We start from the raw sequence: 15,050 nt of genomic DNA, 5'->3' as shown, positions 1-15,050 counted from the left end.
AGGAAATAAGATGTTCTTAATCCAATCATTGAAACAGGAAAGAAATGCCATATGGTATGCCAGTATCACAGTATCCGGGTGTATATTATGTGATAAATAAAGCTATATCTGACATCTAAACAGATCACACTCCTGAACTGTAGCAGCGAGTGTTACAAGTAACAAGACTCTGTTCTGTATTGTCTGGATCAGAGATCTAATTTGAGTTGATACTGCTCTGAATTACTAGCTAGCAAGCTGTCCACTATATTTCCAATAATAAACGACAGCAAGGTGATTACAAGAAATTTATTAAAACTATTAAGATATATGCAAAAACGACAGTGTTCCTTCTGCTGTCCTGCACCGCTCTTTGATGACACAATGCAACATTCGCAGTAACCTAGCCAGGGTTGCCAGATTGGACAGGATTAGCATCTTTATACTGCTTTCTATGAGAGTAATGGTCTATCAGTGATGTTTTATTCATTACTTTAATAATATATTACATCAATTTTAATGACTAAATATTGACAATTTAAGTAAAATGTCAATAATAACAAGCAATATACTACTAACTCTGATAGTATCAATTAACAATATGAAAAAATGCTCCTTAAAGTGAAACGTATCTTGTGCTTTCCTTATTCTTGAAATGTTTGATAGAATATTTAAAAATGAAAATGTTTGATTGTTTTACCAAATCCTCCAAACACAGCTGTCATTTGCCTTTTGTGAAAATTAAGACGCCTTTCACGTAATGTCAGAATGACCCCTGTGGACTGCTACTTTTAACTTGCAGGCATTAAATCTGACTGCACATTCACAGAAAAGAGCAAAAAAATGCTACATTTCTGTTCTTGTTTTAATTTGTTTCGATTGAAGGAAGCTCAGTTTCTTCTGTTTGCCTGTTGTGAAGAAGAATAATAACAAAGGAATGCAAACACGGTGCTGAAACGGTCGAATACCACTGGAAAAAGTCACTTTATCTGTGAGAAGCTTTTTTGACTCCCTTTGCGTTTCACTACCCTTGATGCAGAATTGATTTTAAGTACTTGTTGGTTTGTTTTCTCTCGTTGGAAAGTGCCATGCTTATTTATTTACGCTGTCTGCACCTCTCGCGCATCTAAAACAAACGGAACAGACATTTTGAAGACGTTTCTCTAAAGGGTCTGTTCCCATGTGTAAACTTGTGATGAAGATTGATTTGGATTGACTTAAAAGTCCCACAAATCAAAATCTGACTGTTGAGACAGAGGTCGCATTGCAACGTATTGGATATGCATTGGATTTCGGTACCACAAACGAAAATGGCCCAAATCTGAATTCAAACTGTCCGATGGTGTTCAAGCAGACTGCACAAGCAACATGACAGTGCATCCCTCAAGCAGCATGTAATCTAGATCACTGGTCTCCAGCCCTCTTCCTTGAGATCGACCTTCCGGGAGGTTTGATCTCTAACCCTGATCCAACACACCTCCTTCAGCTAATCAAAGACTTCTCAAGGCAATAATTAGATGGATCAGATGGGACTAATTAGGGTTGGAGCTAAAGTCTGCAGGAAGGTGGATCTCCAGGACGCTGTTGAGAAACGCTGATCTAGATTATAAGTCTGAAGCCTATTTTTTTTCCCCCCCTTGTCCCACTTGCAGCCTGCAACCAAATACAATGAAATAAGCTATGACACTTGAAATCAGAAGCCTGGAAACTGCCATGGGTAACGAAATGTGTCAGGCTCTTTTAAGAATTCTCTTTTTTATTGAGCAAAGTGAAGTAGCTGATTTGGCTATGGATCTCTGGTAAATGGATGTCTGTAGACATCCTTTTTGGCTGCTGTACTGTTCTGCAGCACAAATGTTGACCATGCACAAGCAGTTAGGCTGCTGTACGAGTTGTGCAGAGGGTGTGTGGGTGTGTGTGTGAGTGAGTGAAACAAATTGCCCATCAGTGACCTCTCCAAGACATAGTTAAATCTAATTTGTAATCTGTCTGAGATCTAAGCAGTTTTCTCCTGTTTCTGAAATTCAGCTCCTGAGAAATAACATTTGGGATTTCTAACTTTAATCAAAATGTTGTCTCCCAGATGGTTTAACCCTTTTGTGTTTTACTCATCTCATCGTCTAAACATTTACATAAGAAAAGTATAAGTTTACCTTCTTACATACACATAACACAAACATTGTATGTATGTATGTATTGATCATAAAAATAGATTTAAGGTAAGTAATATAGAAAAGATATCTGAAGTAGGCCTCATCCTAGTCTGAATCATATGACCAAACGGGATTTTCTCTTGAAAATCCTTTATACTTTGTGCAAAGGCCTAATCTCTGAAAGCTGGACCTCAGTGAGCGGGAGTAATGATATTCATATGTGGGTTGATTGACAGTTATATTACTTCACAGGTGGACATAAAGAATCAGGGAAAGACGGCGCTGCAGGTGGCTGCGCACCAGGGCCATATGGAAGTGGTGAAGGTCCTGCTTCAAGCCAACAGCAGCATCGAAGCCAAGGATGAGGATGGAGACGCAGCACTGCACTACACAGCATTCGGGTAAATATTCAGCCTCAATTCTGCTTTACGTTCATTCAAATATGCAGAATTCCATGCTCCAAAAATCATTAACGAAGACTGGAACCTAAAATTTGCTCTGGGTAATTTTACACTGCATAACCTAGTGATGGGACTTAACTGAAAAATCTGCTTCCCTCAAATGTGCTGAAGATACTGACAATGAAAGAGCTTAAATACTCTCACGTATTCAAATGTTTGTTTTTGTTATTTAATATAGTTCCCAAACAATTATTCACTTTAAATTTACATACCTAATGTATTTTGACACATATTCGTAGAAGTATGTATTCATAAGCACAAAAAAAAAAAAAAAAAAATATATATATATATATATATATATATATATATATATATATATATGTATATTCAGAATCCACAAATTCATATACATTAGTGCTTTGTTACAAAGCCATGATAGGCAGTAACAGCTTTGCAACATCTACAATAAGAAATAATTGACATTTGCAGGGTTCAATAGTTCAATTTTAGCCCACTTTCCCAAGTATATAAGGGTCCCTCTGGTGGAATCATCCATACATTTTCAGTGCAATTCAGTTTTCACTTTGAAGCCAGATTGACTAGGCCATGTGAGCACCTTCACCTTTTCTTTAAGAAAAATCTTAAGTTGTTTTGGTTTTGTGTTGGAGGTCGTTGTCTTGATGAATCATCCATGTTCTCCTCGATTTGATTTCTCTGCTGATGAGAATAATTTCTCTGCCATTATGATCCTTTCATCACCCATTCATATTTCTTTTGATGACATGTAATGCCCCAGTAATGTTTATGGAGAAGGAGCTCTGTATCATGATGTGCCTGCCACAGAGTTTTACTTCGAATGCAGTGTTCTTTGGATCAACCCATCCTTCTCCAAACATGAACTGCATTATTACCAAAGGGCTCTATTTGTTTTATAGACTACATCGTTCCAAAAGAGTTCTGACTGTCTAAGTGCTTGTGTGCAGAGTTTTGCATGGGGTCTAGGAACAGAGATGATTGTGGTTTTAATATTTTTAGTTTGGATGTTTCTTATCATGGACCTTCAATTTTTCAGTTTGTTGCAGTAGATCTTTGTGTGCAATTGAAGTTCTCGTTATTATTTATTTTCTGTGATCTTTTTATGTATTTGTTTATTTACATTCTTGTTTGTTTGTATTTACTGCATGTCAGTTTGTCATTGTGAACTTGCAGAATTTCTTGTCCATGAAAGAGTAATTCTTAGATAGTATGTCTCAGTGTTCTAGATATTTTCCTTAGGTGTTTAGAGAAACTAATAAAAATGGTCTGAATACATCTGTCAGTACTTCCACTGGCACCAAATTGTCAGTTGCAGGGGAACCTTTACTAGTCTTTTCTTGAATTCTTCTTGCATTTTGCATTCATGCCTCAGTATGATTCCATACACACTGTCAATGCTCAGCCCGAAGCCTATATCTAATAATAATAATAATAATAATAATAATAATAATAATAAGTGTAATTTAAGTATTTACATTGTTCCTTTCAGATCTAATAAAAAACCTGATATATGATGAGGGAAAGGTCATGTAGAAGATCTAAGTTGAGATTTAAACAGTGAAAGTACAGAGTAGCCACAAAAAGATTGTGTTAAAGAGTTCCAGATTGTGGCTGCACTGAACAACATGCCACCCAGTCTGGAAAGTTTACAGTTTAGAATAGCGGTGCACCAAAATGGAAAATCCTTAACAGAAACCAAAACAAAATAAAGCTGACAAATGAATAAAAGCAGTTTACAAAAATAAACATGCTAAAAATATTACTGTATGGAGGCTAAAAGTATGCACCATGAAATCCAGTATCCTGGACCCCAGAGGACGATTGTTCATCCGTTATTCCATTATTCCTTTATTTTAATAGTAGTAATCTCCAGTTGAAAAACCGAGGCGGAAGATGGTGTAGATGAGCTTGCAGGTACCTCTGTTTGCCTCTGTTGTTTAGTTGTGTTCCACATATAGAGTGAGATGTCATGTTTTTAAGTGGCATCTGGCCTATATTACAGATATTCCTGTGTGGTGTGTACCTCCTATTGATGCTTAATATGAACAGAGATTAGAAAGTACTTATCTAATGTCCCTTGTGAAGTAGTTCAGCACAGCTGACATTTTCACCGTTGATCCACTGCTGCTCAAACTGTTTTAATGTGTTAACAAAGTAGCAATTTTATTCGATATTTCTCATTTTTATTACCTTTAAATTTGTATCTGCATTAGATTTGTTTAATCTTAGATTTTGATACTTATTTTTATTTATTTATTTATTTTTACTGTGAAAAATTTTGTCTGTTTGTTTTGTTTTGGCAGAGTGTTTTGATAGCCGTTTAAAGACAGCCAAAGAGTCTTTATGAAACGAGTAGCTAGTAAAATAAACAGGGGCTAGACACTGAACTTATTATGGAATAATACTGGTAAGCAGTGAAGCTGATACAGAGTGGATGATAACAACAGCACGGACATCTGGATTGTGTGCTTTGTAGCATCAATGTATGTCTGTGTGTGGCTGTGCAGGAACCAGGCAGAGATAGCGCGTCTCCTGCTGAGCAAAGGGGCCAATGTCAACCTGCTCAACAACTCCATGTGTACTGCCCTCCACATTGCGGTCAACAAGGGCTTCACCGACGTGGTGAGGGTGCTGACTGAGCATTCGGCTGACGTTAACCTGCAGGTGCGTGAGTTTGTCTAACAGGGGTGTGCATTGTAATTCCGATGATCTGGACAAGTTAGTTAAAATATATTTGAAGAAGAAAAAAGAAATTAACAAGACTTTGACCAATATAACTGGATCATCACAAATCTTTTTTTCCTGCAGTTAATCTTTCATCCAGTTACTGGTAGATTTTTTTTTTTTTCAAAAATATTGAAGAGGGAAAAAATTGCATAAAATATTGAAGGTAATACGGAACCAGCAGGGCTTTGTAGGGTGGATGAAGGCATAGAGAGGGGTCCAAAAGTTTGGAAAACATTCAAAATCTGGGGTTTTTCATTGATGAAATCTTATGAATAAAACATTATAAAGTAAAATGAAGTACTATGTAAGATTCTGCACTATTTCTAGGTCACTATTTTATCTTATTCCTTCTTATTCCTTCCATTGAACCACAGATGAATTTCAGCTGAATTTTTTCTTTCTTTTTTCTTTTTTACACAAACTTAGGCCACCTTGAGTACAAGCTGTCATAGCAAATCATCAAATCAAATCAAATTTATTTGTATAGCGCTTTTCACAACTGAAAAGAATTGCATTCCATATACTAAGAATTTCTGAAATTCATCGTGAGATTGTGAGTTTGGTGCCTGGCAGTGCCTTCAAATACACACACAAACACACACACCCACACACACACACACACACACACACACCCATACACACGTGCCATTCTTGTCTAGGAGGGCACTATTGACCTCGCTCTCTCTGTTTGGGTAGTATGGGTCTCCCTCTCCCCATCACTGAACGAGATGTTAGCCAGTGTGGGCACCTGTTAGATGAAGTAAGAGAAGTAGCGTTCTCCTTAAACAGTGATGATGTTGCATTAACAGCAGTTTGAAAACATGGTAGTGTTCAGTGACTCAGAGGAAGCATGTGCTAGTCTTCATCCTACTAGCCCTCGTAGAGTCATGTGATTTGGGGAGACCTAGCTAGCAGGTGGGATTGGACATGACTGAAATAGAGAAAGTTAGAGGAGAATTCTAAAATTCTGAAATTCATATAAATATTTCAGAGATTTTGGTTTTCACTCAGACAGTTATGCTGATAATATAATTCATAATGGAAAAAAAAATGTTAAATATGAAAACGGTACAAAATAGAATCTTCACTAGTGGCTTTTGTACGCCTATGTATGTAATCAAAATATAATGTATGGAACTAAAAAGAGGACAGAGAATGTAGCCCTACTGTTCGGGCTGTAGCTTACATGATTGGTTACCCTTTATTGGCCATATTTTCTCCCTGACTTCCTGTAACAAATGTGACCAATATTTCAATGATGATTCAATATTTGACTGCTGACACTTGGAACAGTTAACACTTAACATCCACCTGCCCACACAAGCGCAGCGTCCCTCAAGTACTAGTCTGCAATGTGTTAAGTCATACAAATGTCAGTCATGACCTTCAGTCTGACTAGACTTGTCATAACACAGTTCTTGTCAGCGCTCTACCACCCATTGCCACACAGGCCTGGCCACTTACTGTCGTTTTCACGTGCAGGCTATGCTCGCCATGGCTTGCCAGCCAGAGGAGTGAAATCTTGCATCATTAAGACCAATTAGGTCGTTGTCCGATTGTGCTGTGGGTCTTTCCTGGGGAAGAGCTTTGCCGTGGTGCAGTAGCATACTGCTGTGGTGGACACACTGCTAAGCTGCTCTTTTTGGACCCCACGCTCCACATTTTCCACTTGAGCTGTAGGAGCTCAGCTGGAGCGGAAAGGCTCCCTGGAGGAGTCTTCAAATACACACACACACACACACCCATACACACATGCCAGCCAGGGTAATATCTCTGAGAGCACTGTGCAAAAAAAAACTTCTAAGCACTGTCAGTCACTCTTTTAAGATGTGCATTAGAGATGTCCAGTCCTGCTCTTGGAAATCTTCTCACTTTGAGTTTACTTTCAAAGAGGTCAGTACAGGAAATACTACAGGAAGGATAGATCTCCAGGAACTGGACTGGTTAAGCCTGATGTACATCCGCAATCACTCAAAATTTTGGTACTAGTTTTGCTGCTGTTTAGACACACATTTACAAACTGTAAACAGGAGGAAAAAAGGGTTGTTAAAAATATATTAATAAAATAAAAAATAAAATGAAAATAAAACTTCCCATAATAAACTCTCAAAGCTTACTTTTTTATGATGGCGATAACTTATTGTCCAAACCTTGAATTAGCATCTGATTTACATTGTAAAAGTTTATATTGTCTTAATGATTATTGAAACAATATGACTAATAGCTCCAAATTTGAAAGCTTTACTGTTTGCATGTGTATATAAACACAGGTGTGTGTGTGTGTGTGTGTGTGTGTGTGTGTGTGTGTGTGTGTGTGTGTGTGTGTGTGTGTAAACATAGCCTGTGTGCTGGGTCAGTAGGATGAATATTGCTGTGGGCATTGCAGCTGCACGCCTCAATATGATTCAACTATATATCCACTCAGCTGCTTCCAGCCAGCATACATTTGCATTGCCTCTCTACTTACATTAACATTAGACACGCATGCTCTTGACCTGCGCAAAGGAAAGGCAGCATCGAAATCCTCTGGGATATGACTGGCCAATACTAGATGTGACAGCCATACTCGGATGTACATAGAAGGACATACAGTACCAAGACAAAAATCAATGACGAGAGGCTTCATAAGTAAGGGGAGAAATGGATGGACTAAGGCTGAGTCCAGTTGTCTGGAGTAGAGATGGATAGAATGTGCTGCAGACATACCAGAGTGAAGTATTACTCCAGGACATTCAAAGTGAATGCATTTGCAACCACTCTGATGAGCCAGAGAGAGAATTCATTGCCAGATAGCTGGTGGTGTTTAATTTCCAGTAGCTAGCAGCTTTGGAAAGCTGATTCTGCCAAAAGCTGGGGTGTGGAACACTGGAGCCCTCTGGTAAGGTGCCATGAAAGCAGGGCACACTGGGGCTTTTTAACAAATGCCTCTCCTTGCTCTGTCTCTCTCTAGGCAGACAGACAGGATCTGAGAGGATAGTATGATGCAGATACTCTCTGTGATAAGGCCAAAAGTGTAGCAGTCTAGTAGTACCACAGTGTTTTGTGATATTTGAAAATGATGATAGTATTTCAGAATTGTCAGATTTCTATTCCACATCTATCTAATAAACATCTGAATCGGACAAACAGAAGTTTCAGTTCATCTCTCAGTCAATGTTAAACCATCAGTCTAATACCCTATGATTGCTAAGTGTTAGGTGCAAACTAGGAAATTGGGGCTGGTTGCGGTGCTACCACTAATTTAGCTAGCAGGCAAAAATCAATACACACCACAGAACAGTTTCTGAACTGGTTGAATGGAAAAAGTGCATACCACCCAACTAGCTAAAAGAAATATTATGATTCGAGATTTTATGTCATTATTTTTAAGTCAATGTTCTAAACTTAATTTCATTTGTACAGTGTGCATTAATAAATTAATGCACAGTGCTACCCGAATATTATTTTAAAAAAATGTACAACCCCAATTCCAAGGAAGTTGGGACGTTGTGTACAAAACAGAATACGATGATTTGCAAATCTTTTTCAACCTATATTCAATTGAATACACTACAAAGACAAGATATTTAATGTTCAACAAAAAAATGGCAACAAAAGACTAGGAAAGTTGAGAAATGCTCAAAAAACACCTGTTTGGAACGTTCCACAGGTGAACAGGTTAATAAACCTCGAGCACCTGGAGCTTTCAGGGACCCTGAAAGGGTTAGTCGTTCACAAGCGAGGACGGGGCGAGGTTCACCACTTTGTGAACAACTCCGTGAGCAAATAGTCCAACAGTTTAAGAACAACGTTTCTCAACATGCAACTGCAAGGAATTTAGGGATTTCATCATCTACAGTCCATAATATCAAAAGATTCAGAGAATCTGGAGAAATCTCTGCAAGTAAGCGGCAAGGCAGAAAACCAACATTGAATGCCCGTGACCTTCGATCCCTCAGGCAGCACTGCATTACAAACCCACATCATTCTGTAACGGATATTCCCACATGGGCTCAGGAACACTTCAGAAAACCACTGTCAGTGAACACAGTTCGTCGCTCCATCTACAAGTGCAGGTTAAAACTCTGCCATGCAAAGCGAAAGCCACATATCAACAACACCCAGAAACGCAGCCGGCTTCTCTGGGCCCGAGCTCATCTAAGATGGACTGACGCAAAGCGGAAAAGTGTCTGGCGAGTCCACATTTCAAATAGTTTTTGGAAATCATGGACGCCGTGTCCTCCGGGCCAAAGAGGAAAAGGACTGTCTGGATTGTTATCAGCGCAAAGTTCAAAAGCCAGCATCTCTGATGGTGTGGGGGGGTGTTAGAGCCCATGTCATGGGTAACTTGCACATCTCTGAAGGCACCATTAATGCTGAAAGGTACATACAGGTTTTGGAGCAACATATTCTGCCATCCAAGCAGCGTCTTTTTCAGGGACGTCTCTGCTTATTTCAGCAAGACAACGCCAAGCCACATTCTGCACGTGTTACAACAGCGTGGCTTCGTAGTAAAAGAGTGCGGGTACTAGACTGGCCTGCCTGCAGTCCAGACCTGTCTCCCATTGAAAATGTGTGGCGCATTATGAAGCGCAAAATACGACCATGGAGACCCCGGACTGCTGAGCAACTGAAGTTGTACATCAAGCAAGAATGGGAAAGAATTCCACCTACAAAGCTTCAACAATTAATGTCCTCAGTTCCCAAACACTTATTGAGTGTTGTTAAAAGGAAAGGTGATGTAACACAGTGGTAAACATGCCCCTGTCCCAACTTCTTTGGAACGTGTTGCAGGCATCAAATTCAAAATGAGTGAATATTTGCAAAAAACAAAGTTTATCTGTTTGAACATTAAATATCTCGTCTTTGTAGTATATTCAATTGAATCTAGGTTGAAAAGGATTTGCAAATCATCGTATTCTCTTTTTATTTATGTTTTACACAACGTCCCAACTTCATTGGAATTGGGGTTGTAGTTCATAATAACCTATATTTATGTATTTAGTGTACTCTGGAAATGCAGAACATTTAGTTGAGGTTTTATTTTGGCTGTATCACCCATTAAATTTCTACTTTAAATTATTTAACAACATTGACATCAACAAATAAGTGCATGAGAAATATCTGATCTTAGCATCAGCCCTGAAGTCCCATATTGGTGCATTCCTTGTTTCTTTGGAGGTTTGCTAACGAAAGTCTCTGGAAGTCCTCAGTTTTGCCTGGCTTGCTGGTTGTTGTGTTGAAAGTCCAAGTCAAATCCACTTGTTCATTTGGTAAATTTGGTCTTTCAAAACAGTCTTGTCTTTGATTCTCAGGATTCGTACGGGGACACGCCTTTGCATGATGCCATCGCTAAGGACTTTAGGAGCATCATTGAACTCCTCACTGTGGTGCCCAACATCGATTTCACCCAGCAGAATAACCGTGGCTTCAACCTGCTGCACCATGCTGCTTTGAAGGGCAACAAACTGTGAGTTCCCATGTTAATGCTAGGAACATTTGACCAAAAAGTCATGTCATGTGGTATTTATTGTCATTCCTCAGTTAAACTGCTATGAACAGGAATGAAATGACGTTCTTCAGGCTGCGCTGATATGTGACTAGGAAATGAGTGCAGAATATACAGTAAATACACCCAAACAATAAACATACAGGGCAAGCAAACACATGACGGACATACAAAACAGTAAATTCATATAATGCTTACTAGACATGACAAAAAACAGTAAACAATAGCAGCATATTAGTGAAGGAACCATTGCAAACATTTTCAACTGTAAACTGTACAGGAAGGTTGAGGTCTCGTAGCATCAATCAAAGAATTACATTATATAAAGTGCAGGTGCAGATGGTTAAGGTGTGTGATCAGTCTATGATGGGTGTTGGAAAGGGTCTAGCTGAATGTTGGGCCTCATCAGTGTGTTCAGTAATCAGGGAAGAAGCTGTTGGAGTCTGGTGGTAGTGGAACAGATGCTCTCATACCTTCCACCGGATTGAAAATGGATGAAAAGTCCGTTAAAGAGGTGCGAGGGGTCATCCACAATGCTGGTGGCCTTTGCGGATGCATTGCTTGTGATGGGGGTTGTCAGCGGTAGATAGAGAACCCCATGATCTTCTCAGCTGTCCTCACAACTCATTGTGTGGCCCTACAGTCCAAGACAGTGCATTTCCCATATTAGACAGCAAGACAGCTGGTCAGCACACTCTCTGTTGGTCCACCTTGTTGAAAGTTGTGAGGATGAAAGTGGGGGAGGTTTGCTTTTCATCCTCTGCAGAAAGTGGTGGCTGCTGGGCTGTTTCGGTGTTGAGGGTGCAGATGAGGCTATCAGTGATGTGCTTGTCAAGGAACTTGGAGCTTTTGTATCTCCACAGCTGATCCATTTTTGTAGTGGAGAGTGATCCCCAGTGTTCCTTCTGAATCTTAGTCATCTCCCTCATCATATCAACATTAACATTTTCAAATGGAACAAGTCCAGATCGAATAATGGTAGCTGCCACTGTTATCCATGTTAACTTTTGGGGAAATATATTCCTTTATTGTAAATGCAGAGCTACTTGTAGGACAAGCTTCATTTATTTAATGATTGGTAAAACATGTATGGCATGACAAAATGGGAAAAAAACGGAAACTGGCTTAATAGCAAGGGAATTGTGAATAATGGAATCAATCTAGTAGTTATCACATGGTGAACCATGGGGAATATGATGAAATGGTGAAACTACAGATCATAAGTTAAAAGCAGTATAGTGCCTAATTTTGCTTTTGCTCTCTGATGTTTATTATTCTCTGCTGTTGGGGACGCCTGTAAGAGGACAATTGAAATTTAACACAAACCTTCCATTAAGAGAACAGTGTGCAAGTCTAGCTCATGAGTATCTTAAAGGCTTAGTAGATAACCCAAAGCTAGGACAGATGCTCAGAGGGAACATATGCCCACACAAACAGATGGGTGTTTTTTTTTTCTCTCCCCTAGTTTTAAAAGCAAAGGAATGAATTTGGGGTTATATTGATTTGAATGTGCTATTTGAAAGGCGGTATTAAGTATGCTAGAGGCCTGGGAAACTTTGTGTTTCCTTGTTGTTTATGCTGTGAAGGCCCCTTTAGCGAACACACACAACTCACCACGACACTGATCTAATACTGCAGGATATATTTAGCAGTATAAACTCATATATGATTAGTATTCCTAAGGGCAAGTGCATATTAGTGTTCCTAATACTATACTAACTAAATTTACCGTGAAAACAGTGCCCTGGCTTCTGTAGCTGTGGCATTTTTTTCTCATTAATGTGTGGGAGAGTAGACCTGGTTTTCCTGGTTATTAGATAACATGTTCTCTTGATGAATTTCTTGAGTTTGTGATTGTGTGTGTGTTTCCCACATCACATCTGTTTGGCAAGGTTTTTCATCCTTCTCTGACTTTCTTTACACAATGATTCAGCATTCTAGGAGTTCCGTACAGTGACTGGCATCTTCTTTCAGGCTGCCTCATCCTGTTAGGTAATTGCTAAGTAGGTTTTCATATGGTTCAACCTCTGCTGCTGTATCCTGGTTTTCCGTGAAGGGTGGGTGGAGTACTTGAACACAGTTTTGAGCTGGGTAGGAGAGTAACTAGTTCGTGTTTGTGCTAATTTGTTAGGACATTGAGTGAAAGAGGTGTTACATTAGTAGCGCTGAGGAATTTTAAGGTCAGTTCCCTGACTCTGGGCTCTTTCTAATGGAAATTCAGAGTTTAATAGCTCCATGTCACAAAACACCCACCGTGTTGAGCTGTCTTCTGACAGTGGAAGGATGCACAGAAATACTTGTTTTTTTTTTGTGTGTGTGTGATCTGAAGCGAGAGATGGGCACAGATAAAATCTTTAACTACTGATTATCTGATGCAGTCAGTTCTGGTGGGCTACCGGGTCTTAAACCAATTTTTTTCATTTCAGTTCCTTGAGAATCTCCTTTCATATGCAAGGAGATTATCTTGTATCTGATCTCCTCAAATATCATCGGAAAATGAATAACTTGTACTTATTGACCATTTTGACTGGAAATTGACTGAGGGGTGCTGTCTGGCTTTTGCACAGTGCTGCACATATACAAGTTTTAAAGTCACTGGACTTTTTGGGAAAAAAATAAAATGCTAAAATGTTGAATATGGTCTCTTAAAGAGCCTGAAAGCCTCTGGAGATGTCTGTATTTTAGTCAACCAAAAAGCCCCAATTAGGCCTTTTTATTTTATCAAGGAGTGCAAGTATGTCACTGTCTGAGCTTCGCTATGAGGGGTGCAGGAGGCAGAGGGTGCGAGTGTCATTTGGGACGCGTTCCGTCTCTCTAGCCCTCCAGATGCTCTTGTTTCAGTGCCCCACACATTGTTGCGCATTTTGCTCAGTTCTGCGAGAATTTTGACCCAGATTCTTTTATCACATTGGCACAGTTAACTTAAATCGCCATGGGGATGAAAAGCGAGTACTGCCAGTGTCACACACACACACACACACACACACACACACACACACACACACACACACACACACACATATATATATATATATCACTGTCGCTTGCAAATATAGCCTAGATCTTGAAAAATACATCATTTGCACTCTTAAGTTTCACTTGTATATAGCCTTAATGTATATCAGGGGGGGCGTTGCCTGTTGCCTAATGCCCCTGGCCATAACATTTGATATTTTGTCCCATAAAAATGCAGTTTTTATCCCTCACAACAAATCAGCTGAATGTTCATACATTTCACAAAAGTCCACCATTAGTAACAAAACAACTACTTTCACTCTCCACATGAGATTCAGGGTCTGTTCAGTCGAGCCGCTTCAAATTACGTTTTATCAGAATTTGCCGTTTTTATGTCAGCAATATCACAGCACTAGCAAACGTGACAGCAAGTGACAACTTCTCTTTCAACTTCCACGCCTTTGTTTATAGCCTGCCATGATGGCTATATTATTTAAAATATGGCTTTACTGCCTGAAGCCAAGCTGATAATGCAATTTTTTATATTTTAAATAGACTGGCACCTCTGACCATGAGTTCACACGTTATGGTATTTAAATATGAGAATGAACTAAAAGCATATAAAGGCATGTGTGTGTGTGTGTGTGTGTGTGTGTGTGTGTATATATGTGTATATGTGTGTATGTATGTATATGTGTGTGTATATATATATATATATATATATATATATATATACACACATGCCTTTATATGCTCAGTTTGATAGGTTTGGGTACATATTCACTATGTTTGTTCTCTAAGTGACAGTGTGAACTGTAGGATTTCAGAGCTTCATTTGAAAAGACCCCTGAGCAAACGGCATCTCGCTGTAATTCCTTGTTTTAGTTCCTACACGTAATATTACGTGTAGGAACTACGGGTTATATCCATCTAGACCTGAATATGATCACATGCTCTCACTGTAGGGTGTGGAACACACACACACAGAGCCCACAGCCTACTTACTAAGGCTGTCCCTGCTTCTTGTACTCCATGCACCCTGCAGTGACAGCTTTTTCCTTGTATGGGGAGAACGATGCGGAGTCCTCAGAGGGGGAGAGAGAGTGAGAGAGAGAATACTGACTCTCTCAGGCCAGAAGAATCATAAAACAAATGGCAGATTTGTTCTGGCAACTGTCATATGTGCAGTACCGCAGTTTAGCAGCTTTGCCCTGGCAGTCATTCGCCTCTACATCAACCAGGGCGGGAGGAGGGAGCAGGGCAGGAGGGAGAGGGAGAGAGAGAGAGTTGTATTTTCCCATAAATACACCC

At 39.5% G+C, this 15,050-nt stretch overlaps 1 protein-coding gene across 3 annotated transcripts in view; it reads left to right on the top strand.

Annotated features, from left to right (window-relative positions):
- Window positions 1-15,050, top strand: part of mib2 (mindbomb E3 ubiquitin protein ligase 2) — a 100,360-nt gene that overhangs the window by 62,919 nt on the left and 22,391 nt on the right. For all 3 annotated transcript variants that reach the window (XM_037536202.1, XM_037536204.1, XM_037536205.1), the window contains exons 11-13: window positions 2,385-2,533; window positions 5,077-5,233; window positions 10,591-10,745. In XM_037536202.1, the coding sequence (XP_037392099.1) occupies window positions 2,385-2,533; window positions 5,077-5,233; window positions 10,591-10,745 (461 nt within the window). The remainder of the gene's footprint in view (window positions 1-2,384; window positions 2,534-5,076; window positions 5,234-10,590; window positions 10,746-15,050) is intronic.

The sequence above is a fragment of the Pygocentrus nattereri genome, chromosome 29 (genome assembly GCF_015220715.1).
Source record: "Pygocentrus nattereri isolate fPygNat1 chromosome 29, fPygNat1.pri, whole genome shotgun sequence".
Classification (NCBI taxonomy): Eukaryota; Metazoa; Chordata; class Actinopteri; order Characiformes; family Serrasalmidae; genus Pygocentrus; species Pygocentrus nattereri.
Note: the sequence above shows the minus strand (reverse complement) of the source record. Positions and strands in the feature narration are given on the sequence as shown.